The sequence below is a fragment of the Drosophila teissieri genome, chromosome 2R (assembly GCF_016746235.2).
Source record: "Drosophila teissieri strain GT53w chromosome 2R, Prin_Dtei_1.1, whole genome shotgun sequence".
Classification (NCBI taxonomy): Eukaryota; Metazoa; Arthropoda; class Insecta; order Diptera; family Drosophilidae; genus Drosophila; species Drosophila teissieri.
This window is the reverse complement of record NC_053030.1, coordinates 10,009,403-10,035,947: the sequence shown is the minus strand read 5'-3', so window position 1 is coordinate 10,035,947 and position 26,545 is coordinate 10,009,403. Positions and strand designations below refer to the sequence as shown.

Sequence of the window (26,545 nt, the reverse complement as noted above, 5' to 3'; positions counted from 1 at the left end):
CTATGCTAAGTGACCGCCACACCCTCCTCCATGATTCACAACTCTAAGCACATAAATTGCATTTAATGCTGCCCAACCAAATAAGCCAATTGCCATAAACGGACGAATCTCGGTCTGAATTATGTCGCCGGTCGGGTTAGTCAAAAAAAAAAAACCAGAGCCAAATAGAGAAGCTCGCTGATGGGGGGGAATTACCCAGGGAATTGAGGCAGACACATCCGTGACGGGAGCGAACCAAACAAATCAAAAGTAATTCACACGCTCAACATGCGAAAATAATAAAGAAATACCGAAATGTTAATTTTAAAGCACTGAAGGAGGAGAACGAGTTCTTTACTCCAAGAGTATGTTAATTTCAAAATGTAAATTTAAAATTACAAATTGTATTATTTTAGATTCATATGTATTTATTATTTGTATTAAAAAAGATACATAAGTGTGTAAAATATCAGAATGCATTATAGATTCTAACAGAACCGTACAAATTAAATTTGTGTGTATATGCTTATATAGTCACAAGTTATAAAATCGAATAATTAACTTTCACCTTTATATTAGGCAACATGGCATTTAATTTTGGAGACATTCCCAATTTGAATATATTCAACTCTGATATATGAACTGTTAAGTACAATGAGGCTTTTAAAAAACGAGTTATTTAAATTGAACAAGAGTTATAAAATTCAGATCTTGTTTTGCGAAGAAGCTTTAACAGACTCAGAATCATCGCTTCTTTTTTTTTTGAGAAGCTACATAAAGAATCTTTCTAAGAATCTCTGTAAACCTTCTTGTTTGGCAGTCGACAGGCGTCTGCGAGCGTTGAGAAAAGCGCGATCTCAGAGTGCCCTCTTCGCGATCGTGACTGCAGTGGCGTTTGCTCAGCGAGCGAGCTTCGTTTGGGCCTTCGGCTGGGGAAACTTCGGGCCAGTTTTGGCCAACAAGTTGGGGCTGTCTTGCTGTGGGGCTCACCGTTAGCCGAGCAGTCGAAACACGCAGCTTGAGGCGAGCGGTTCTTGCGCGCGCTTCCAAACCGCCTAACTACCTAACTCTTTAACAGCGAGCAGCTACTAACCCACAGCAGAGGCTCAGTAGAAGTCGTTATCGCATCGAGATCGTAAAATCGTATAAATCGTCGCGAACGCAGAGTTCTGAGAGTGCTGTGCCCATAGAGATTGAAAGACAAATGTAAATCCTGAAAAGTATATAATATCAAAAGAACAAAAAACAGTAACAAAAAACCTAACTGAGGAGAAACCTAGCTGGTTGATCGATCGTAGGCGTTGCAAGTACCATTCTGATTCGCACTCGGGAGTAAATCCAGCGCCGATCAGTAAACTTACGGATAACCAATCGTCGTATTGCACTTGGAAGCAGGGTAAGTGATCCCATCCCCCTTTGCGACCTTGACATTTGAAGGAATTGATTTTGTCGTTCGTTGCTAATTGAAATGAATGCACGATCGATCGCGAGGCAGAGAAGATCGTTTGATTGGCACTTAAATTGTGTTGTACAATCATCTGGCTGCAAAATTGTCCAAGCCAAGATGTTCAGAGCGACAAGCGCCGAGGCACAGTTTTTAATTAGCATTCTGCGGTGTCTTATAAATAAACATGGTTTTATGGTGGATGTGCTAAACGCCAAAGGCCACTGAAACACGCTGTCCATGAGTGTGAAATAAAAGCTATAAGCTAGCAAAGCTAAAACCGTGCTATATAGTACATACTGGGCCAAATGTGTGTTAGCATGTAAATTACAAAATCAAGTTCGTTGCCTGAGTCTTTTGTTTGGGCTGCACAAAAGGTTCTATGGCTCGGACATGGAATGGAAACCAAGTCAAAACCGAAGTCGGCACTGCACTGGAAAACTGTTCAACAACCTTCACTGGCCCTGGGAAAACCCGTTCGCATTCGAAATGCGTGTGCTTAATTTACACGAAGATTAGCATTAACGCTGATATAATTTCATATTTTTATTAACCGAAAAATGTCAGCCCAGTGCGGTTTCGGCCGCTTGCCTTGGCCAGAATTTATGAGCGATGTAATCTCCACTTCGGCCGAAACGTTCAATGCATACAAAATTCCCGAAAATAAGGAAGGCTGCCGAGATCTTGGCGATCTCGTCAAGTGATTCAGCCAACTATATAGTATAGCATCTCTTCCATCTTCCAACTCTTCCGGGGGTCTTTGGCCTATTCGCCGTTTACTTTTCCTCGGCTTTTGTTATGGATTCGCTATTCCCGCATCTGGAGATCTATGTAAACAGAAAGACTTATTTGCATGCCAAACGAAAGACTAATTGGGACAGCCGACGATTCTTTTGGCCTGGCCCACATTCGAGGGCCATTTGGCCAAGCACTCAAGTCGCTTGGACGCCCCTGAATTATGTCCACTTTAGCTAGAATTTTACACCCAATTATCCACGCAATTGTTAATTACGCATTTGATTGTGCCGCGGCGACGGCTCAATTTCAATTGGGAGCCGAAATTAATGAACTCTAATTAAGCGGGGTGAAAAATATGTATGGGAAATAAAAATACAAGAAATACGAACGGCCTTTGTTGAAGTGCTTACGAGTGGAGTCTTTTCCTGCTCTTTAATTGTATTTCAGCTGCATTGTACTCGCCGACGACTCTATTGATTGGCATAAATCGGTTTCAAGAGTTTTCATTTCCATGATGTAATTCGGTGCTGAATGCTTGTCATGAATCATGAGCGACTGCCACTTACCGATTGCAGTACTGACTGCCAAAAGTATTAGCATAAACAAATCAAATCGATGACTAATCAAAGCGATCGAGTGCCAGAGAACATAACAAGGCAGATTTAAATTAGCCGAATACGACAAGGCAAGTCATCTTGAACCTGGCACTATTTTCTTTGGAGGCAAGAATGCTGTGCGCCACTTGTTGAGGCCTAAGAATAGACGGATGCCAAGGCCCAAAACGTGCTTGGCCAAATAAAAGCCGAATTTTTGCAAGTAATTTGAACATTAAAAACAATGTCGGGCTATAATAATCACTCAATGGCAACAGCAACAAAAGCGGAAGTCAAAGCCACACGAAAGTGCTGTGCAACAGTTTGATTTCTTTAGTTTTACGCTCCTTTTTTTGTCTTTTCTTTTATTATATCTTTTTGGACGCCTTCCTGGCACGAAATACTTTGGTGAGAATTGCAAATTCTCAGCACTGCAATGGGAGAGAAATAAGTGAAAATATTATGAAAGGCGCCGAGGCAAGTGAAAATCGGAATTTATAATTTTCGTGTGCCGATTTTCCAACCGCAAAAACGCTGCCCCGAGCAGCTGCCACTGCCACTTTTGCTGCTGCTACTGCTGCTGCTGCTGCGGCAGCATTTGCTGCAATGGTGATGCAATCATCGGCTTGACATGCACATCGAGTGACAGAGCAGACATTGCGCATACGCCGCATTGTGCAGAGCCCCACAAAGATGAAAGCCGACTGGGGAGTTGCTGGCCCGCCAGCGGAGCATCTCCGCATCTCCACATCTGAGTCTGAATACGAATCCAATCCGAGCCAGAATTGGAGCAAGTGAGCAGGCCGACACAATGGCGCAGCCCCAATGCCCTAACTTTCCAGCCATAAATCCAGCGAACGGGTTCAGATGCGAAGATAGGTGGCATTTAGATATTAGCATTTAACTTTTTCAAGATCCGCGATCTGAAAGATGAGTTCTGAGAGAAATGGGTTCAGTTCGACAGATGGGTTGAGATACAATGATTGCAGAGAAAAATGGCACATTCACAGTCAGCTTATAATTAGTCTATCGGATGAAAGCAGAAAACCTACATTTATCAATCCGTGAAAGAATAATTTTATTAATGTGCCTAATTTAGTTAGTGGTAGATAAAGCTAATATTTAAGTATGTGTACGAAACGGATTTTACAAAAAAAAAGTTGTTGTTAATAAAAATACGTTTTAAGTCTCGAAATTCTTAAAATTCGGTCAGAGTAAATAAGTTTGAATAGGATAAGAGTAGTATAAGCACATTTCGTAACAACCAAGGCATACCCTACTTTTCTAATACAAGCTACATATATCTGAAGACCCCTTGATGATTATGACACTCACACGTGCCCAGCGTCTCGGGCGACCAAGACAGACTACTCTTCATCCACGAGTTCCTGACTCGGATTTTCTGGCATGTTGCGTGCGCCTCCATACATATATACTTATATATATATAGCATTTGTTTTCATCATCACCATCTTCCTCAGTAACAATATGCGATTTAATTTTCATTTTCTTGCTGCTGCTGCTGCTGCTGCTGCTGGTGGTGCTTGTTTTGTTTTGTCGCCTTGCTCACATGGAGCTCGTCTCCATAAAGTGCCAACTCATAATAATGTAAGCCACAGATGCCCGCGCTGTTTTTGTTGTTAATGGTGTTGTTTGTTGACTGACTTTTGTTGCGTTGCTTCGAAAAAGTAACAAGTGCACAGCCGCCCGCGACATTGTGCAAACAATTCATACTATTTTGTACGGTTTCTTGTTTGTTTTGCATTTAAATCATTATGCCATTAAAAGACAATCTCGGGCGGTGGCGAATTAAAAGAAATGCTAAATTGAAATGTTTCACTTTTGATTGGTCGCTGAGTGCCCATAACTTCCGCTGATTTAAGTCCGAAATACACCGTTTATTGCAGTTCCCTTCCAGTTGCGAAAGTCAGAGCAGAAATATTGCTTTCGATGATAAATGGTCGCATAAAATCCCCAAAACGTGTTCCAGCCGGACTTGTAAATGCATGGGACAAGTATGCGAACTCCAGTTTCGGTTCAGTTCGGTTCGGTTCACTTTCAAGGTTGGCTGGGGCGTCAAGAACTTGCAGAAACCGTAACAGCAGCAGCTGAAAGGCGAGCTGCAACTATGTTTGCCTTTGGGTGCCTTACATTTGGGTGTGGGTCTCTAGATGACAAGTCTCTGCCACACGCGCTCCCATTTGAAAGGCAACGGCCCCTAGAAGTGCATGGCACAAGCCACACAATTGCGCAATTGCAACTGACTCATAGTATCCAAAGTTGCCAATTAACCGAGTGCTAAGCGGCTTAGCCAGCGGACAAAGGAGTCCGCAGCTCGCGACGAAAGACTTCCTTCTGCGCCACGGCCTTGGGGAACTGGTACGGGGCTATATATGTATGGATATGGTTCTATAAACTGATAAACTGCGTACTCACGCACAGAACAGTTGCCGCGTTGCTAAAAATACACTCGCATCGACCTTGACGTGCTTACATAATTAATTGCAAGCGGGTTGTGGTATGCGGAAAGTGTGCTGAATCGAAAGACTCAAGGCACGAACTTGACGCGCATCGAAAGACTGTAGACACAAGCCCGCTTAGGACTCGTTGCTGCTCCCAAAGGGCAGCTCGGCTTTTAAGAGACCGCTTTGTTTATCAATTCAACTAGCACCAAAAAACCAAACAAGCATACCGAGCTGCGGATTAATAAATCAGCAAACAAGATAAATCATCTGCTGGCCATGTAAGAAGCTTTAATTATTTAATGCAGTTTAAACTTTTCATAACCAAAGGCCAGCTAGATAATTAAATTTCATACCCCTGTCTTTATACTCGGATACAGATGTTTCGGGTGAGTGTTGTTCTTGTTGTCGAATGCGATCATCGCCAAAAAATCAACATCACGTTCGGCATACAAAAAGATTTTATATACTTATTAGCAAAAAACTCCGAAGCAAACCGAGCTGAACATCGCCGGCGATGGAGAAAAGAACGAAATGTTATGCGTATATATTATACAATGCAAAACGCTCTGACGAGAGAAGACAAAACAGAAAAAACCAGAACCCCATTGACGTCGGAACCCCAAGAACTTAATCATATCACTCCAAAATAGAAGATGAAACAGACGCAACTGAATGTTGCTCTTGGGGTTTTGACTTCCAGTCGAGAAGAGGTCAAGTCGTGGCTAGGCAATGATACCTTTGCGATGTTTGGCCATCATTAACAGCAGGGCCTCTGATTCATGAATGAAAGTGGAGTGGGTTCTAATTAAGCAAAATGTTGGTCAATTCATTGGAATTCTCGAGGTATCAAAAGGTTACGGAGTGTGTAAGTAATTAGATTGAATCTCTTTCGATGTAAGTAACTCAATCCTTCTTAGAACTTTTCCCCAAATTTCTCATAGATTTCTCAGTGCCAAAAAGTGTCAAAATCTGCGGCTCGTGGGCGTGTCTACATGGTCTTACAAAATATTATTCGCCATAAATCTTAGCGTTTGCCAAAACGAAAACCAGTTATAATTTGAAATTTCTTCTGGCCAAAACGGATCTTTGATCTTCGAGCACAAAGTTTTTGGAGACAGAGAAGTGCGTGACACTTATCAGGTTTTATGACCATTCTGTTCGTTAATTAAAGAACCAACGCCAACGCTTACCCAAATAGAAAGCCCAAGTCGGCGGCTTCAATGGGTTGGAATCCATGTTTGTGAATGCTCGATGGGAAACTCGCTCGATGGCCATTAAAGCGCACATACTGCAGTTCTGGGTAATTTGAAATACATTTAAATTAGGGCACGAAAGGGGTTAGGTTGTCATAGAAAATGCAGGGCATGTAGTGCCCTTAATTTGACCACGCTTAGAAATGTCACATTTTGGATAGGGAATGGGAATGGGAAGCTATGTTCCACAAGACAGACTCACTTTCATTGCCACTGGCCGCGGGAATATGTGACACTCATTTATTGGTAAATCGCATTTGGCCCGCAATTAATGCCAATCACGTGGCTGACCGCCAATCCACCTGACAGTGGCTACCACTACTGGATTTTGTCACAAAACGCTGACGGCACTGCGATGCATAAGCAAATCGCACTGACTTTGAAGGAAAACCCCAAATGGCCAATTGAAATGCCAGGCCAGTTGGCCTGACCCGAACACAAAAAGCAACAACAATATACATAAATGCAAAAATGCGAGTTGTGTTCGACAAAGTGTTTAACAGCGAACAATTGTCAAGGCATCTCAGCCGTTCAATTAGAGGCGGTGACATTGGTGATTCGATGGATCGACCCAAGGAGCCATCTAACAAAAAGTCCAAGCCCAAAAACACCCATTGTTGCCATCCGAGCGCAGAGTTCATTGGCTTGCAGATTGATTGGACTGATTGCCTAATAATCTTTTCAGTGCGTGTCCCATTCGTCGGGGATTTAATTTCGACTGCTAGCCAGATCCAATCAAAGTCATTCGCACCCGCTGGTGGCGCAGGTTAATTGTCTCATAATTATTTATAATAATTTCGGAAAATGTTCTACCGTTGCAGAGGAAACGAATCAAGCGAGCAAAACCGACAACATGATTTCTCGCCGCAAGATCATATCGCGCTCCCTGGACAATTTGGATGCCATAGGGCAGGAAGAGCAGGAGGAAGACGTCTGGCACGATCGCGAGAAGCTCTTCAGGGTGCGTTTCCTGTCTATTAAAACTCATTTGATCTCTAGCTCATCATTATCCGTACTTATTGACTCCACGCAGGATCACATCAACGAGGTTCTGTCCAAGTGGGAGCAAATCGACGACGAGATCTGGGCCAAGATAATTGTCTTCGAGAAGAATCGCCGCGTGGCCAAGGCCTACGCCCGCTCCTCTGTGATAACCATAAATGGATCCAAGAATGGATTCGATGGAGTGCGGTGGGTTTCAATTAGACCAACAAATATTTCATTACACAGTCAAATTTTCTTTAAAAGCATGTAAGAACCAACTTATTTAATATCCCTAAATCCACAGTATTGGCCTGAATGGATTCGATAACCCCATGCGCGATGCGGAGACGAAGGTGATCAAGAAGTCCATCGGCGATGGATTCAAGATCAAAATGGACGACACCGGCAACATATTCATCAAGCGGTATGGCAAGAGCAGCATCTACGTGAACAGCACATCGCAAGGAAACGAGGAGACGGTGATCGGCGGCGACATTATCCAAATGCCGCAGATGTCCCTCACCGCGGGCACCTCCGCTCGACTCTTCGACATGAAGAAGTTCCAGACCAACATAAACCGCGAGTTTGCGCGCACCTATCCGGAACGCGGCAGGCTGGAACGGCAGTGCCTGTCCGCCGTATCGCTGGTCAAGTCGAACAACAATCTAATCAACTCGCCGGTCTGGATACTCGTGGTCAACGTGGTGGCCATGGACATGCTGAGGAGTCGCCTTCAAACGATTCCCAAGTCACTGGATGCGATGGGCATGCGAGTGCCGCTGACGAACAGCAGCGAGGATCCCTACTCCACCATCGAAAGCCAGGTGGGATTGATCTATCCCACGCCCGCCGCCTCTGATGATTCCCAGAACTCCCAGCACTCGAGCAACTCCAGCAAGGGACGTCGCAGCATCTTCAGTGCCGCCTTCCTCAACGAGGGTCCATATGTGCCCAAGGTGGGTTTCAACTTAGAAAACGTTAAACAAATTTTACATTCTACTTATTTGATGTGAAAATGCAGACGTTTAAACACTTTTTGGGAAAAGACTCGGCTTAAAATATTTGTTTGCTTTATACACTTTGCAGCCTGACTACGAATCTGGCGGGTCGTTGATGCCCATCTATGCAGACAAGAAGCGACAGAAGAGCAGCGGGTCGCAGCAGCGGAAGAAGCAGGATGATCCGTACTACTGCGGCCTCCTGGCGCGGATTCCCAACTTCATCAAATCCTCCAAGCAGCCGTGCCCCGGAGCAGCCAGCAAGCCCAAGAAGGAGCCGAAGATCTCGCGGAAGATCTCGGCCCAGCACCAGCACCAGCACCAGCAGTTCCTGCAGCCGGCGCAACCCATTCCCATCGCCACCTTCCACCACTCGTACTTCCCGTACAAACTGTATCCTCCGCAGCACCGTCTCTCCCAGTCGCAAATGTCCCTCTGGGATGCACGTAGTCTGATCAGCGCACATGGTAAGTAACCACTTATTTTCTTGAGTGTATAACTTCTAATCCTTTATTCCTTTTTAGAATGATCACCTTGGCTGGCCCTAATTTATTCATCGTCTAGCGTTAATTCTACACTTATTTAGTCAAAGCCTACGATTAAGTCTGGTCAGTGGAGGATCATCGGTTCACTGGATCACTGTGGAGTGCATTTCGCTCAGTTTTGTGATAAATGCAGCGAAATGCAGCCATTTAGCGTACACCACTTAATACGCACTAACTCTAATTAACCGCAGTTAACCTTAAGTCAAGCAGAGAGATTTAATGATTATGCAATTTGTAATGAGTAATTAAAATTTTGCCATAGTTTCTTAAATCGTTTAAGACTGAGAGAATGTCCTAGAGCCCACGAAAAGCGCACGAAGAGTTTGGCGGAGATTGGAAGATGGGGGCAGATAATGTCATATGCAAATGAATTGCTACTTTAGGCAACTTCGAATTATTGTTTTCTTATTATTTTTCTGTACATACAATTCATATGTAAATAAGTTCAAAATAAAGACATGTAATCGATATTAGTACGCATTAAAAGAGAGTTATAAAAGTCAAAATGTGTGTTTTACTTTAACTGGGTGATTGTCTACGCTGTTCAAACGGAGTAATTAATTATTGTGTGCAGTTCTATTGTCATTTCAAAGACAATTTTTAAACATAAAGACTACATTTATAAAACTGATTTGGTTTTAATATTTACCATAATTTATTAACTTTTTGTAAGAAAAACATTTGTGGTGGTACGTGCATCAGCTCTACCACAAGATTGCTATGTCTCTTAATTCAAATACTAAATAAAATACCGCCAAATTATTTATCGAACTAAAACCATAAAAGCTATCTAAAATCGGAGAACATATTCAAGCCAATCGATTTTCGTTTAGGTCGCTTAGATCGATAACCGATTTTTAGTATGTGATCGTCTTACATTGAAGAAATCCGGTCACACTGTCACATTGTGTTGCATTTTTTGTAAGGTTTGGATTAGAAAAGTATTGGCTCGTCTTTTGCAGAGTTTTGAGACCGACATCAGTGCAATAAGGAGCGGGAGAGTGCGGAGCACGTAGCCCGTGACCATGGACAAGTTTCTGCTGCGCAATCCCACATGGAAGACAAAGACGTACGGATCGGTCGTGGCCAGTTCCACCGCAGCCGCCAAGAAAACAGCGGCGTCACCGATCCGTCGACCGTTGCAGGATTCAAATCTGGGCGACTCCAGGTCCAAACCAGCTGGACCGGCTCCAAAATCTCTATCCCAGGCCCCGGCAGGTTGGCTGTGCATGCCCATTTTAGAATTTGAACACCCACCCCAGTAGTTTTAATTCCGGATACGTAGCTCACCCAAAATTCGTAGTTGTAAAAAATATTTTAAAAAATCAGATTACCATGTGGACAAACGACCCGATCATTACTAACAAGCTGCGTTCCCTACTGCTAGATGACCAGGTGGCCAGGGATCGGCTGATGCACAAGCCGGCATTGGCCGTCTCCAAAGCGATCAGCCAGCACCGTTCCGAATTCCATCAGGACCAGAACCAGGAGGGAGCGGAGAGAGCTGGAGCAACACCAGCTCCACCCATCGGAGCAGCCACGCCAACCAGGCAGGAAGGACACTGGGCCCGACTGCAGCAAGATCTCAACAGCCCCAACGCGGCACTCCGACTGCGCGCTATTCGTGCATTAAAGTAAGAACAAAAAGAGGTCTACAGTTAATATTAAGACAAAATTCACAATCAGGTCAACTACTAAAAACAGCAAAATATCTGGTTTCTCGACCAATCGCTACTTTTGTCAAGTTAGAATCCTTATACACAGAATCAGTTTTAATTTTACGGTGTCATCCTCTATAATTCTTCATCCATTAACAATTATAATTACTATTACATTGACTAAAGCCAAGTTCTAATCCTATACCAAAGACAAATACTGACCTAGAACACTTATCCAAAGAATTGGTATTGTTTTTTAATTTGATCTGCTTCGATAATTCGCGTGAAAATTGTTTATTAAATCATTTGTAACCAATCTGATCTAAACGGAATTGTTGTAATCCATAATGCCTTTATTAGGAACTAACTGAAAGATATAAACAAAAGTTACATTCATTTCAATATTTCATACATTTTTAGAAGCCCCACCAAGTCGGCATACAATACCTTCGATGTGCCTTTAGCCGAACAAAGCATCATCACGATGGAAGAACGCAATCCCCAGGAGCCGCCCTCCCTGCTTGAGTTGCTCAAGGACATAGTCGTATATGTGGAGGTGCGAACTGGAAACGACAATCGCTCTGAGGGCGTAAAAACAATTATTGCCAAAATGGGAGCCCAGGTCAAAGACCGTCTAACGAGGTAAGTTAGGGGAGTACAATAGTTTGACTAAAAATAATGTATTAAAACACTGTTTGGTTGGCTTGCAGAACCACCACACACGTTGTCTTCAAGGATGGCCAGCTCTCCACCTATAAAAAGGCCGCCGAGTGGAATATACCAGTCGTTTCGATTCTGTGGATTGAAGCTTGCAAGGTGCAGCGCAAAATATGTGATCCCAAGCAATTTCCCATTAGCAATATACGCATGTACGAGTACCCCGAACTCTACGGCAAAATGCCGGTAAGTGATTAATAATTGTTGCTTCTGTTATACCCTCGATCTGGTTTAGATATTTAAATGTGATAGATTAATGGGGATTAATAAGGAAACGTTTAATTGTCGCCAATCGATTTTAATAATGGGTTTCCCTTGACTTATTTACATTAAAACACAGCTCACTGCAAAGTACTCAATAATACTTTGCAGACGTGTATGTATGATGATGTTCGAAGTTAACTTATCGAGGTATTCATACCACTTTTAATATTCTTACATTCATTCTGTTCATGTTAGGGCTAACAAAGCTTTATCAGATTTGAGACAAAAATGTACTTACAACAACTCAGCATTAGTTTCTGGTTGGAAATAGAAGCTTTTACTTACACCTAAGTTTACAAAAGAAATAAGCCTTTAATTAGTCTAACCGGTAACACTATCAATTTATGGCATTGCGGCCACAGAAGAATTAACTCCACTTGAGATATGCCCCCCACTAATGGGCTATTCAGGTAGCGTTTATAGCATCATCATATTATTTTATGGCGCATATAAACAACTATATGGAAATTGTACAATAGATAGCCTCCGAAAGGTCTTATCGAACACTTGGTGATGACCACGATCCCAGTGGGTGGACTGTGGAACGCGGCACTTGTGCGGGTACATACATATCTGAAATGATTAGTTAATCCAGAAAATGGCGAGCAGAAACGCAGGGCCGCGGGCCGTCTGAAACTGCACGTATCTCAAACACGGAATACGCGCAATATTGGGAACTCTTCGTGTCGGACAGATTCTTATCACTTATCACTGGCTGACAGCGAGTCAACCAGCTGTGTTGTTGGTTCTTCGGGTTATCTAATTGAATTTACTTGCTTTTATCAGCTATCGTATGGCCCCAGAAACGGCCAGGAAGTTGTCCGGACGGAGACAACTACACTTGTGCGGGGAAAAAGCAAGTGGGTGCAACTGAGAGATGTTCATTTTAATACGTTTAGTTTATTACTTAAACATTAGACGGTTAAAAAAGACACAAGCTGCTGGACGCCGGTGACAACTTAAAACCTAATTCACATGCACGTTTGTTTACAATTTTTCCTAGAACAGTTCATTTACATAACTCGCTGGGAATGCTGTACAGTGCACAGATACACAGATACACAATTGCACGGATGTCGCTGCGGCATCGCTGGTTGTCAAGCTTCTTTCTACAAAACTTACACTCTACGTTAGATTATTAGATTCTCGTTTGGGCTGGTTCTGAGATTTGTACAAAGCATGCTTCTATTTACAAGCCAGCAGAATTTTACGATAAGTACAGTGGAATCTTTGAGTTTAGCACTAGCTTATGAAGTCTGCGAGGCGGGCGAAGGCGAGCCGTTGGTTCCTCACGACAGCGCCACCTCCAGACACATCATGATCAGGAAGCCGGACACAGTGCCCCATGTGGCGATCGTTCCATTTCCGCTGGCATGGGCCTCGGGCAGGATATCGTCCGACACAATGTAGATCATGGCTCCGGCCGCAAAAGACAAGGCGTAGGGCAGGATCAGGTTGGCAAAGGTCACAGCCACGGCACCCAGCACTCCAAAAATAGGCTCCACCATTCCGGACAGTTGTCCGTACCAAAGAGCCCGCTTCACGCTGAATCCTGCGGCATGCAGTGGCAAGCTGACGGCCAATCCCTCGGGGAAGTTCTGAATCCCAATGCCAATGGCCAAATTGCGGGCGCTTTCAAAGGTCGATGAATTAGTGGAGCCAATGGCGCCAAAGCTTACGCCCACAGCCAGTCCTTCGGGGATATTGTGGACCGTGATGGCAACCACCAAGAGCATAATCCTCTTCCACTGGGACAGGGCCTCTTCGGCGCGCTGTTGCTCCTCAGGTGTGGTGTAGGTGCACTGCTCCATCTCGTTGATGCTAGCCCCCTTCTTTCGGCGCCTCGATTCGCCGCTGTGCTGCACGCTGAGGCAGTCGGAGAAGCTGTCCAGACTCTTGGAGGCCAACCTATCGGAGGCTACTCCATTGCGCTTCGAGTCCTCGATGGCTATGTCCGCCTTGTCTTTCGACTGCGTCATCTGGATCATCATGTTGGTGCTGTTGAGGCCCAGGTATGACATCAGTTTGTCGCATCCATAGACGAAGATGGATCCCAAGAGGAAGCCTCCAGCGACTGGCAGAAAGGCGTATACTCCGTACAAATGGGAACTCTCGGCCATTTCGATAGCCGGCTTGAGGAGCGACCAAAACGAGGCTGCTATCATCACGCCAGCTGCGAATCCCAGGGCGGCGTCCAGAGACCTCCGCTGGTTACCCCGAACGAAGATCACTAGGGCGGCACCGGCGGCGGTGAGTCCCCAGGTAAGCAGGGTGCCCAGCAGAGCCTGCGTGACGGGTCCATAGCCTGGAATCATCTTGTAATTAGAGCTCCTCTTCCGTGCCCGTCACCGGCTGGTATGGAATTGTGCTCCCAAGATTTGTTCGCGTGCACAGGGAGAACAAGTTTCTTAATTGTTGCGCAGCGATTGTTTACCCACAATTGAAAATGTGCCACGTTCTTGGGCACTTGCAGGGTAAACAAAACAACTGAGAACCAATTTCAATGGAGTTTTAGATTCTGTATGTTTCAAGGGAATCTCTGGAACACTTGTTGCTGCTTATCGTGTTGTTTTTACGGAATGCTATTGAGTTTCGGGCGGCGGGGGAAGTTTGGGAGACGCGTAATACTGACGGGTTGATAAAAAGGTATACTAGCTCTACTAGAGCGCGTCGGAAAGTGATGAATGAGCCGCTGACTGAGCTGACAGCCCCACAAAAAGCAACTTTTATAGGGCCGCTGGCTGTGTGCCCCGGCAATCGATAGTAGTGCTATCGCTCTCGCCTATCTACCGTCTATCGATTGACGGCGGGCGCTAGGGATGGCACTCGAAAGGCGCCTGTATTCAAAAATCACAACCAAAGTGCAAATAAATGTTTAATTATCAACATATATTAAACTTGTAATTTTATTAAATACTAATTTAACGCATGAGCGTGTACTATCGATTACGGCTTGATGGAACCATCCTCTCAAGCAGCGAGATGGTCTCATTGTAGATAAGAGGGTTTTTTATTTAAACAACGGGCCAGTTATCACGTAGTTATAAACAAATAAAACAGTGTTTTCTAGTCAACATGACTGACAGAGTCGGGCAAAAAGTCGGCAGCATCCGCAGCATCAACAATAACACCAAAGGGCATAAGCTGCTCGCCAAAATTGCACCAACGTAGCCTTAACAAATTTTTAAATCCCTAAACTCACAGCGCGTTAAGTTCATGCAGCCGGACTCCGAGTTGAATCAGCGACCCCGTAAGCGCCAAGGAACACCCACATCCTCCAAAGACAACGAGCCAGGATCGGCCAATAAACGAGCCCAGCCCGGAACTCCAACAACCAGCACACCAAAGGTAAATAAGCTCAGTATTATATATTTTATATTTATATAAATGGTAAACAAATACATATATTATACAATTTTGATATTTACACTTTTTAGACTTGAATTAAAATATCAGTATACTAATTTTAATAGATATGTACATTAAAACTGGTCTGGTAAACATTCTATATGAGTAATATAAATTAAATATTGACATGTACATTTAAATATTTTCGAAATTTGATGCGCTATTGTCAGTAGTCATGCTCACTATTTCTTCTCGTCACACTATTTTACAATGTTTCTTTTCATTAAAGTTTTAAATGTTTTCCTTTTTCCAGAATGACATCAGCCGCTTTTTTAGAGCCATCAACAACAAAAAGCCATCGGATGATGAGGCAATAGAGTCGCCAGCCACCAAACTACTCAACAGGTGTGTTTTTTAATGGTGGACCTGTACAAAAGTCTTGTTAACTAAATAGCCAAATTATTTATACATAGGATAAGCAGTGGCTGCTACACTCCTTTGCCAGCAGCGGCTACTACCCAGCTGTTGGGAACCAATGGCAGTGGAGATGCGGTGGCCGAAAAAGTGCAGGCCCAAAAGAGTCTGCAATTTGGAGAGCAGACGGGCACCACTACCCTCCCGCCAAAACCTTCGACCACTTCACGCCCACGGCGGAGTACAGTGGATCCACCACCGGTAATGACGCCACCAGTGCGCACCACTCGTCGTCGAAGCTGCGTTGCGGAAATCAGCAGTCCCCTTGCAACGGATACGAGAATGACCCGCCGCAGGAGTTCGCTACTGACTTCCACGGTTATTCACGAGGCTGATCCAGCTCAAACCGCAGTTGCAGAACCCAGAATGACTCGTCGCCGGAGCTCATTGCTAGCGACTGCCAAGCAACCAGAAGAAACAGCCCAAAGGCAAACCATTAAAACCATAACGGAGGAGCTGGCTCCTGTAGAAGAGAACAGGAATTCTATAGTTATGGTCCAGACCAATATAATCAACAAAACTGATTGTGTTGAGCAATCAATAGAGATAACCGCCGTGGAGGCAGAAGCTTCCTATAAAGCGGACAGACGTGGCACGCTCTATGCCTCAGAATGCATGGACATAAGTTCCCCTCGTCGGCGCAGCGTGGCCAAGCCGAGCTCCGAGCTAAGGCAGTCGCTCAGCAACGTGACTCAAACGTCCAACTCTGTTCTCGAAGGGCAAGTAACGCCGCTGTTCAGCTCCACACGACTGCCCACAGGCCAGTCCACAGGAAATCGCAGGCGAACCATTTTCAACATGGATATGGACGTGATCAACGAAAGCATCGAAAGAATGAATGCATCGCATCGAATGTCGCTAGCCTTGGCTAATGAGGCGGAGTTGGGCGAGTCCCGCCAAGTCACTGAACAAGAACAACCGCAAGAAGAGCCAGTCGCATCGCAAGAACCCAAAAGGCGACGCCTTTTCAATCCCAACGACGAGGTGGTTATTTCGCCACCGAAAAGTAACAGGAAGAGTCGTTTGAGCATGACTGGGTCCTCGAGCTCCGTGCAGAAGCGTCGACGCTCGCTAGCCACTCCAGCCAAGTCTTCATCAGCAGAGTTGTGTGCCCCGTCTGCTCTTTCCAAAGCTGTCACAACCACGCAGGAAGAAAATTCCAAAAACAATGTAGAGACATCCGAGGCTTCGTTGAATGTCGTTCCAGAAGTGGAGGAAACCATTTCAATCACAGGGGAAGAGGAGGAAAAGCCGAAGGGGAAACCACGTTCACGGATTCGCACGCTAGTCCACACCAACATGCACCAAGAACAGATCAACGTCATCCACAAGGTTGGTAACACGACGGAGTGACCAATACACCATCCACATCTCCCTCTGATTGTAACCATTGTATACCCAGTTTGGCAACTCCACTAATGGATTAGTTAGTAAACCGTACTAGTTTGTAAATTAGCATATTCGCAACTCGTTAATGGCCCATATTAATTATTGATTAAGCATAAACAACACTCGGTAGATTGAAAGAGTAGTCCCTCATTTGTAAAGCCTCCCGCACAGTTGAATAAATAATATCCGTGGCGGTTATAAATCCTAATCGAAACCGCCTTCAATCCCAGGCCCTGCGCAAGTTACGCGGCATGCGGCTGGATCCCACCGTGACTCAGCGCACCACCCACCTGGTTAGCCTGGAGCCGCGTCGAACCCTGAATCTCCTGCGTGGTTTGATGCGCGGAGTCTGGATCGTCAGTTACCAGTGGGTGTTGGCATCCATTCGGGCAGGCAAGTGGATCGGTGAAGAGCCCTATGAACTGACCAGGTTTTCGCGCGCAATCGAGGTGAGACCAGACCTATGCGCCCCACATTAGCTACCTATTAACTCAAATCCGTTCTTAATCCTTCAGATTTGCCGTACAGAAAGGCAGGCCTTCGGCGTCCACTACCGCTGTGAGTTGTTTCGCTTCATGGAACCCTTTTATGTGTCCTCCCTCTGCCGACCGGTGCAGTTCAACAATATGAAGGAGCTGCTTCTGCTGGGCGGCGCCACCCTGACCGAGAACCGCTTCAAAGCCAAGTACGTCATAGGGGACAAGCGACGCGCCGTGGACGACCGCATTTATCTCGACCCCTACTGGGTACTAGACAGCATCACGAATATGCAAATACAGCGGTTCAGCAAATACCTTATGAAGAGCGCCATAATCTCAGCCGAGGGCATCCGATACGAGGATCCCAGGGAGCGCGATGAGGACGAGACCAATTCGCAGAGAAGACACCTTCACGACTACGTCGATCCACCGCTTGTGCTGGACAAATAGAGATCAGCGGGTGCATCCACTGAACAAAATTCATATTTTAGCTAAAACACACCCGTTTCACCTTTTTGTGCAAAATACGCTATTGTAAATATATAGTTATATTTAATCCTATACATTTTACGATTTTAGGCTCCTGATATTTCTATTCTAGAGACTTTTTAACTTGTTTTTTATGAATTTTACAAAGGCAAATGCTGATATTAGGCGATTTAGAAAATATATCCCAGAACTATATATCTTAAATATTTAATGAAATAAAAGCACTTCTAAATGAATCCATTTGTCATTCAGTCACCTTTTGCAAATATATGTAAATCAGTTTTGTGTTAATCAATGCATTTTTTCCTATTTGCGATGAGAAATATAAGCCCCCAAACGCAATAAAAAGCTTTCAATTTTTTCAGATGCAAATGCTCGCTTTATTAAAACGATTGAGGTATTTGTTGTCAGATTCAACTGTTGTACTCTTCAACTAGCTTTTGTTTGTACTTTGTGGCATCGGCGATAAGTGAACTTGGAGTTGGGGATGATGGTCGATCAAAGCGCTGAAAATCAGGAGGCAACAACCAAAAAGATGGTGCTTTTGGTGGCTGGGTGGTAAAAACAGAAGAAATACAAAAATAGGGTTTTTATTTTTTTTTTGTAAATAAAGTTATCGCTTCTATTCTGGTTCTTTTCTTGTGTACAAAGTAGTGTGTGCAAAAATAGGGTAAGATAAATGATACATATCAAGAAAAAAGGTTAATTTAAACGATATTATAAATGCTACAGAGGATATCTATATATGATACCATAACGAAGTCAACTCCTTATCATATCATATGTAGTAAACTAAAGATCGACGGGGAGATGGAGGAGGAGTGGATGCATAAATGCAAGTGTTTTTCCCAGTGTGCACTCTTCCTTGGGATCCACCGTTTCCCAATTTAGGCGGCCTCGACTGCATTTAGCATTCGTATCCGTCGAAATTCCTTTCGATGGAAGAAATTAAACTTTTGCTTCTGCTGGAACATCATCTTATCGGTCATCTTGCGCAGGACAGGTGTTGTTGTTATACTACTATTGTGCTCGCTGCTGCTGTTGCTGGTATTGAGTGGTGTTGTTGGCTGCATTATGGTGTTGGTTATTTGCTTGATGCTGCTGCTACTGCTTGTTGTTGTTGAGTGGAAGCAAACCAGCTACTTCTTGCCCTTGGTGGCCTTCTCGGCGGCCTTGGTGACCTTGCCACCGGAGGCATCCTTGAAGTTGACAGCCTTGATGACACCGACAGCCACGGTCTGCCTCATGTCACGCACAGCGAAGCGACCCAGAGGGGGGAACTCCTGGAAGGCCTCCACGCACAGGGGCTTGGAGGGCACCAGGTTGACGATGGCAGCATCGCCGGACTTGATGAACTTGGGGTTCTCCTCAGTGGTCTTGCCGGAACGACGGTCGACCTTCTCCTTGATCTCAGCGAACTTGCAAGCAATGTGAGCGGTGTGGCAATCCAACACGGGGGTGTAGCCGTTGGCGATCTGACCGGGGTGGTTCAGCACGATGACCTGGGCGGTGAAGTCAGCGGCGCCCTTGGGGGGGTTAGCCTTGGAGTCACCGGCAACGTAGCCACGACGCAGCTCCTTCACGGACACGTTCTTGACGTTGAAGCCAACGTTGTCTCCGGGAACGGCCTCAGTCAGGGCCTCGTGGTGCATCTCCACGGACTTGACCTCAGTGGTGATGTTAGCGGGGGCGAAGACCACAACGGTACCGGGCTTCAGCACACCAGTCTCCACACGGCCCACGGGTACTGTTCCAATACCTCCAATTTTGTACACATCCTGCAGGGGCAGACGCAGGGCCTTGTCGGTGGGACGGGCTGGGGGAAGGATGGCATCGAGGGCATCGATCAGGGTCTTGCCGTCAGCGTTACCCTCCTTGCGCTCCACCTTCCATCCCTTGAACCAGTTCATGTTGGTAGATGGTTCCAACATGTTGTCGCCGTGCCATCCGGAAATGGGCACGAAGGCAACGGCAGCTGGGTTGTAACCGATCTTCTTGATGTAAGAGGACACTTCCTTCTTGATTTCCTCATAACGGGCCTCGCTGTATGGGGGCTCGGACGAGTCCATCTTGTTCACACCAACGATCAGCTGCTTCACACCCAGGGTGAAGGCGAGCAGGGCGTGCTCGCGGGTCTGGCCGTTCTTCGAGATACCGGCCTCGAATTCTCCGGTTCCGGCGGCGACAATCAGCACGGCGCAATCGGCCTGCGAGGTACCAGTGATCATGTTCTTGATGAAATCCCTGTGTCCGGGGGCATCAATGATGGTCACGTAGTACTTGGCAGTCTCGAACTTCCACAGGGCGATATCGATGGTGATACCACGCTCGCGCTCAGCCTTCAACTTATCCAAAACCCAGGCGTACTTGAAGGATCCCTTGCCCATCTCCTGGGCTTCCTTCTCGAACTTCTCGATGGTACGCTTGTCGATACCACCGCACTTGTAGATCAAGTGTCCGGTGGTGGTCGACTTACCGGAATCGACGTGTCCGATCACGACAATGTTGATGTGAATCTTTTCCTTGCCCATGTTGGATGATTACACGATGGCTGTTGTGTGTATTCAAGTGTGTTGGAGGGGCGGAACGTTGGAAGGTTGCAGGGTTCGGTGGGTTGGCGAGCAAGAGAGGTTGGAATAAACAAAGGGTAAAACAATTCGTTAGCATTCGGTGGGATTACAACTCTGAGTAGACTACAATTATTAGTGGGTATAACATTTTCTCATTCCCCTTGCGTACGTTCGACTTTTGTTTGCATGCCCGAGCACAACCTAACCTCAAACTCTGTCAGCCGTACAAAACGTGTTTTTTGAGGTTAGGTCGAGTGCCCGCATGTATGGATGTGGGTAAAAGAGAGGGGCGCAACTACAGAAAAGAGCGTGCAAATAAAAATCCAAATGGAAATTCGATTTTGTTCAGTGATTTTGGTATTTTTGCTATCGTCAACTGTCTTCAGTAGCAGAACTGAAAAATCATCATCATGTCAAATCGAAGAGTCCAAAGGAAAATTCCAGCAAATTTAATTCGCGAATACACATGTGCTTATCTGCCTATGCGTGTGTGTATCTATGCCTGTGCATGTGTGTGACGCTGTTGCCGGCCGGAGCACAAGTAAGAGACGAAGAGAGAGAGAGAGCGACCAAAATGGCGGATGTGCAATAGTATGCGTGTGTGACTTTTACAAATGCAAGCGGCGATCTCGCCGCGGTGGCACAATTCGAAATTGGAAAGAAATGGAAAAGAGAGGGGCACTACGAATTAATCAAGAAGTTATAGTGCAGTGGCAGCCATTTTACCAAAACCAATTATAGAGGCGGTAGGAAATGGCGGAATAACAGATGCGAGTGCCATTTCACCAGATATGTTAATGGGCTGGAAACCCGAAAATAGCACATTTTTTGCTTGTTGCTAGGCAAGGTTTTTCGCCCACTTGACTCACGCCACTGAGTCGCCATTTTAAACTGCTATGCCGCAAAATGGCAGAATAAAGAAGATCTATATGCTATGACAAAGGCAATTGAGAAACCACGTTTTTTTCCCGTGTTACTCAGCACATCTGGTGGATGACCTCTGTGTCCAGTGTGGGCGTGGCAAACCAATTACACACTAATTGCACCATATTGCAGGGCGAAAATGCGGCCAAAAAAGCCGGAAAATTACTATGCGAATGCCGGGTTGGTAAAAGCAGCCACGCCAATTAAAATTTTCGCCTTTGCAGACATGCCACGTGTTTGCTTCTTTGGCCACCTTTCACTTTGCAAAATCGCAGTTAGAGGTTATCTCCGAGATTATCACACACACAGGAAAAACACTAGAAATATGCACAAATTCGGCGTCTGTTGCATATTTGTTTATTAATTGTTCGCTGGCTGCAGTGCCGTTGCAGAAATCACTTAATTATAGTCTCACAGGTAAAAAACTTACTCTCGAATAAGCTGAATGAGAAATCACGAAGTCTAAGCGGCGACGGATTCGAACAAAGTGAACGAGCGTTCGGCAGAGCTGAGCGCAGGAAGCCTCGTTTGACACCCGGTGTGACCGCAGCGGCGCAGCTGTCAAAAGAGCGATACTATCGCAGAAACAGTGTTCCCACTGCACACAAGAGATGCGCTCTATTTTACAACAATTTAACCTAATTTCCGAGTAATTAACAAAAAATAAATGTAAAAAATTATAATGATTGTGTGTGTTAAAAAAATAGGTTGAATTTTTTTTACGAAAAAAATTGAAAGCTGGAAATCACTTGTTTTAAATATATCTTTGTATACGGAAAAAACATTTGATTTAAAAAATAAAGATATATTAATTTGATGGTAAGAATTTGTAAAGCACGATTCTGAACCTATTGTATCTAGAAACTGAATTTGTTACAAAAGTCCAGATCAGGGTCGAAATTGTATATCTATACCATATGTTAGATTTAATTTACTTAACTTTTGGTCTAGTCTTACTAATATTAAAAACTGGAGATTCGGTAAGTTTTTAAAAAATGTGTTTGACATATAGATATTTTTAAACAATTTAACAGTTAAGATTTTACCCTTTAATACTTGTTCTTTTGAAATATAAATAAAATTTCTTTTTTAAAATATATATATATTATTGATATATTTACTTACTGCTTAATAGCTATTTAGTTAGACTATTCGTTCACTTTGACTCACCAAATTTTCTCGTTGGGAATAAAACATGAGTAATCAGATTACCCCTATATATAGGGGGTCTATAAAAGCTCCTAATTGTTTTCCTAATTTTGTGAAATTAATTATGTACTAATTAGTAATATGCGTATTATCATGATTGTGAAATCGGTTATTAATAAATAATATTAAAATTGTACTATTGATAATTGAAGGAGATGAATTTTAATTTATTGATAATGTGATGAAATTGAATTATACATCGGTATCATTTAAATTAATTTTAATCTAGAGCGCACTCTTTCTGTGTGGCTGAAAAGTATTTGAGCTTACGGATTTTAAAAATATAAGTATAAATATTAAGTAATTAATAAATGATGTACATAAATGCTTTACATATTGTTCATATCAGAAAAGCTCTCAATTTATTAACGTAAAGCTTTCTCGTGAGTATAGAATTTTTGACCTCACCAGGCCTGGCCACACTGCGACGAAGCAGAATAAGAAGCGACGTGGCGAAAGAGGCGAAAAGCGAATTCAATCGTTAAAGAAAACCGAACCGGTCCGGTACTAAGTTTCTGTTGTAGAAGTAGGCGGTCGACGGCCCAGTTGAACTTGAATTATTCACCGATATCGCTCCAAGTGAAACCCAATAATGATGTGGCGCCTCGCTGGAGTGCTCCTACTGGGCTTCATCGCCATCTCATCCGGAGCGGAGCAGGATGTCCTGGAATTGGGGGACGACGACTTCGCCACCACCCTGAAACAACATGAGACGACGCTGGTCATGTTCTACGCCCCCTGGTGAGTGAGTGGGCGTGGCCGAGCGCCATCCTATGCCAAATGCATTGCGTGTGCGATTCGCGGCTAATCAGCTTGTTGCGTCTGCAACTTAATTCGATTCCACTGCCCAATGCCCGCTGCCCGATTTTCCGGCCCTCGCAAACGCAAAGTACACGTCAGCGTTTGCCTTGCCGGCAAATAAAGAAGGAACGAGAGACGGAACGAAATGAAACGCGAAGAAAGGGGCAATGATGACATGCCAGTATTGGTGCCGTCGGCCATTTTAAGCGCGGGGTGCCAAAGTGCCAAGTTGGTACAATCTGGGAGCAGTTGCTCCTCCACTTGTCTACTGGATAATGATAGTGAGCAGGCAGAGGGCCCAGTGTACATTTTCCATCTTTCGTTATAGTTCCCTATAATTCGAGGAGTAAATCTCTACTTATACCCATAGTCCCAGGAATGTGTAGTTCTATGGGGCTTGTTAGCTCAAATAGAAAAACGCTGCCGATATTGCTCCAAACTAATTATCATACTTGGAACGCACAGCTCTCAGTTAAATATACATTCCCACCAGTTTTGCACACAATGTGTAAGAATATTTAATTTTCAATTTCAATTGCTTACCTACTCAGAAAGAGATGCTGATTGTGCTATACATTTTTTTCATTTTAGCTTCAACTAACTTGTAATATTCATAAGTAGACACATTTGAATCCAATTTAAATCTTCATCTTCCAAGCTTAATATGTTTTTGTTTAGCTCTGGGTAAATTATACAATTATACATATTTACTGTGCCTATTTACTCCCTTTTGAGCCATTTGTTTGCCCATTATCATGGGTAAACTATAAACTCACACTTAAACAATGAACTAGGTAAATTATTTGTTTTTTTTTGCCGGCCGGCTTTCGAAATCCCCAAAGAGCTGTTGAACTACTTGGCATGAGAACTTAATTCCCCCGTCACGTTCCTTATCAGCATTCAAGCATAAATACACAGGGATGAAGCTGAATACGTTTTACAATTTATTTAAACTTTTCTTTTAAATAAAATGTTATTAACTTTAAAGGCACTATAAAACCCGCACAACCCTTTTTCTTTAAAACGAATTATGACCTGCACTACTAAGGAACAGACTATACTCTACTGCTTAAAATAAGAACCAGGTCGTTTTTCTCTCTGTACGACTAATGGGCACTTGTACTTGTGTGATAAGGCATTTGATAATACCCGCACCCTAACTTTAATTACAAGCTATTTTTTGGGAACTTGTCTTTCCGTTGCCTTGATAACAAATGATGAATTAGACAGAATAGCTCTCCGAATGTTTTAGTGACGTGTCCTAACCGAGTGGTTTTTCCTGTTTAAGGTGCGGCCACTGCAAGCGATTGAAGCCCGAGTACGCGAAGGCGGCAGAGCTTGTGAAAGACGATGATCCTCCAATCAAACTGGCCAAGGTTGACTGCACGGAAGCTGGAAAGGAAATCTGCAGCAAGTACTCGGTCAGCGGCTACCCAACGCTGAAGATCTTCCGTGAGGATGAGGTGTCGCAGGACTACAATGGACCACGTGAAGCTAGCGGCATTGCCAAGTACATGCGCGCTCAGGTGGGACCCGCTTCCAAGACCGTGCGCTCCATTGCTGAGCTGACCAAGTTCCTGGACACTAAGGACACCACGCTGTTCGGCTACTTCAGCGACATCGACTCCAAACTGGCCAAGGTTTTCCTGAAGTTCGCCGACAAGAACCGCGAGAAGTACCGCTTCGGACATTCCAGCGAAAAGGAAGTCCTCGATAAGCAGGGCGAAACGTAAGTGGGAAGCTGTATTCAAGATTCATATATTTGTCTGTTATAAGTGTTTTTCGTTTTATATATTTTATAAGTGTTAATAAACTTTTTCGTCTCCGAATTAGTTAACTCTCAATGAGAGCCTAATTAAAAATATCATATTTGCTTAAATGTAATCAAAGGTTCAACTACTCTATCGTTCATTCAATTTGTTCCAAAAGTATATTTTTAAGTCCAAAAATATTTGTTCTAATAGTTATTTTGTTTGGTGGCTTGCGGTAAAAATTTTGCATCCTACAATTTTTATTTAATGTAAGTAATGAAACTATCTTTGATGACTTTTAACTTTTTCAGCGACAAGATTGTGCTGATTCGTGCCCCCCATTTGAGCAACAAGTTCGAGTCTTCCTCCATTAAGTTCGAGGCTAGCTCCGAGTCCGAGTTGACTACCTTTGTCAAGGAGAACTTGTAAGTAGATTCTAGAAGTTTCCCTCTGGCGCAAATTCATTACTATTGCTCTCACCTTCAGCCACGGTCTTGTGGGACACCGCACTCAGGATTCGGTCAAGGACTTCCAGAATCCCTTGATCACTGCCTACTACAGCGTGGACTACCAGAAGAACCCCAAGGGAACCAACTACTGGCGCAACCGTGTGCTCAAGGTGGCCAAGGAGTTTGTGGGTCAAATCAATTTTGCGATCGCCTCCAAGGATGACTTCCAGCACGAGTTGAACGAGTACGGCTACGATTTTGTTGGCGACAAGCCAGTAGTTTTGGCTCGTGATGAAAAGAATCTCAAATACGCCCTGAAGGACGAATTCTCAGTGGAGAACCTGCAGGACTTTGTCGAGAAGCTGCTGGCGAATGAGCTGGAGCCATACATTAAGAGTGAAGCTATTCCCGAGTCAAACGACGCTCCCGTGAAGGTGGCCGTTGCCAAGAACTTCGACGATCTGGTTATCAACAACGGCAAGGACACGCTGATTGAGTTCTACGCCCCATGGTGCGGTCACTGCAAGAAGCTGACTCCCATCTACGAGGAGCTGGCCGAGAAGCTGCAAGACGAAGAAGTTGCCATCGTCAAGATGGACGCCACCGCTAACGACGTGCCGCCGGAGTTCAACGTGCGCGGCTTCCCCACCCTCTTCTGGCTGCCCAAGGACGCAAAGAACAAGCCAGTGAGCTACAACGGAGGTCGCGAGGTAGATGACTTCCTGAAGTACATCGCCAAGGAGGCGACCACAGAACTGAAGGGCTTCGACCGCAGCGGCAAGCCCAAGAAGACCGAGCTCTAAGCTGCAAGCCGGGTTGAACTGGCCGCCAACTAGCATTTCCATATTTTTGTAAAATCGAATGCATTCTCCACAATACTTGAGCAAAAAATGTATTAAATTATTTGATAGTGATGAAACGCGTACGAACACAATTTGATGATTATGTCGCAATAAACTTAAATCTTCATTTAATTAGTTAACCACTTTTAGTTATGCACTTTTCTTCTGCTTAAGTAATTCAT

The 26,545-nt window shown here is 44.4% G+C and overlaps 5 protein-coding genes and 1 non-coding gene across 6 annotated transcripts; 3 read left to right on the top strand and 3 right to left on the bottom strand.

Moving 5' to 3' along the window:
- Positions 1-1,051: 1,051 nt before the first annotated feature.
- Positions 1,052-9,454, top strand: LOC122614276. Its single transcript, XM_043788814.1, has 6 exons — positions 1,052-1,375; positions 7,294-7,433; positions 7,506-7,663; positions 7,761-8,412; positions 8,543-8,921; positions 8,979-9,454. Exons 2-6 carry the CDS (start codon positions 7,326-7,328, stop codon positions 8,981-8,983), a joined length of 1,302 nt encoding a protein of 433 aa, XP_043644749.1. The 5' UTR covers positions 1,052-1,375; positions 7,294-7,325; the 3' UTR covers positions 8,984-9,454.
- Positions 9,455-9,907: 453 nt separating this feature from the next.
- LOC122613175 lies at positions 9,908-17,891 on the top strand. Its single transcript, XM_043787223.1, has 9 exons — positions 9,908-10,217; positions 10,387-10,633; positions 11,078-11,299; positions 11,368-11,560; positions 14,843-14,986; positions 15,300-15,391; positions 15,460-16,792; positions 17,080-17,298; positions 17,365-17,891. Exons 1-9 carry the CDS (start codon positions 10,025-10,027, stop codon positions 17,776-17,778), a joined length of 3,057 nt encoding a protein of 1,018 aa, XP_043643158.1. The 5' UTR covers positions 9,908-10,024; the 3' UTR covers positions 17,779-17,891.
- Positions 12,519-14,379, bottom strand: LOC122613176 (zinc transporter ZIP11). Its single transcript, XM_043787224.1, has one exon. The coding sequence runs from the start codon at positions 13,951-13,953 to the stop codon at positions 12,928-12,930; it is 1,026 nt and encodes a 341-aa protein (XP_043643159.1). The 5' UTR covers positions 13,954-14,379; the 3' UTR covers positions 12,519-12,927.
- Positions 17,892-18,391: 500 nt separating the features above from the next.
- On the bottom strand, positions 18,392-21,893 carry LOC122613137 (elongation factor 1-alpha 1). Its single transcript, XM_043787166.1, has 2 exons — positions 21,742-21,893; positions 18,392-20,368 (listed from the first exon to the last, which is right to left on the bottom strand). The coding sequence occupies exon 2, from the start codon at positions 20,346-20,348 to the stop codon at positions 18,957-18,959; it is 1,392 nt and encodes a 463-aa protein (XP_043643101.1). The 5' UTR covers positions 20,349-20,368; positions 21,742-21,893; the 3' UTR covers positions 18,392-18,956.
- LOC122615389 lies at positions 20,730-20,804 on the bottom strand. The gene has a single exon (XR_006325838.1). It is a non-coding gene; the product is annotated as a small nucleolar RNA snR61/Z1/Z11 (small nucleolar RNA).
- A 1,082-nt stretch (positions 21,894-22,975) lies between the features above and the next one.
- On the top strand, positions 22,976-26,495 carry LOC122613492 (protein disulfide-isomerase A3). The gene is made up of 4 exons (XM_043787694.1): positions 22,976-23,261; positions 24,610-25,050; positions 25,384-25,497; positions 25,559-26,495. The coding sequence occupies exons 1-4, from the start codon at positions 23,113-23,115 to the stop codon at positions 26,322-26,324; spliced, it is 1,470 nt and encodes a 489-aa protein (XP_043643629.1). The 5' UTR covers positions 22,976-23,112; the 3' UTR covers positions 26,325-26,495.
- The last annotated feature ends 50 nt before the right edge of the window (positions 26,496-26,545 follow it).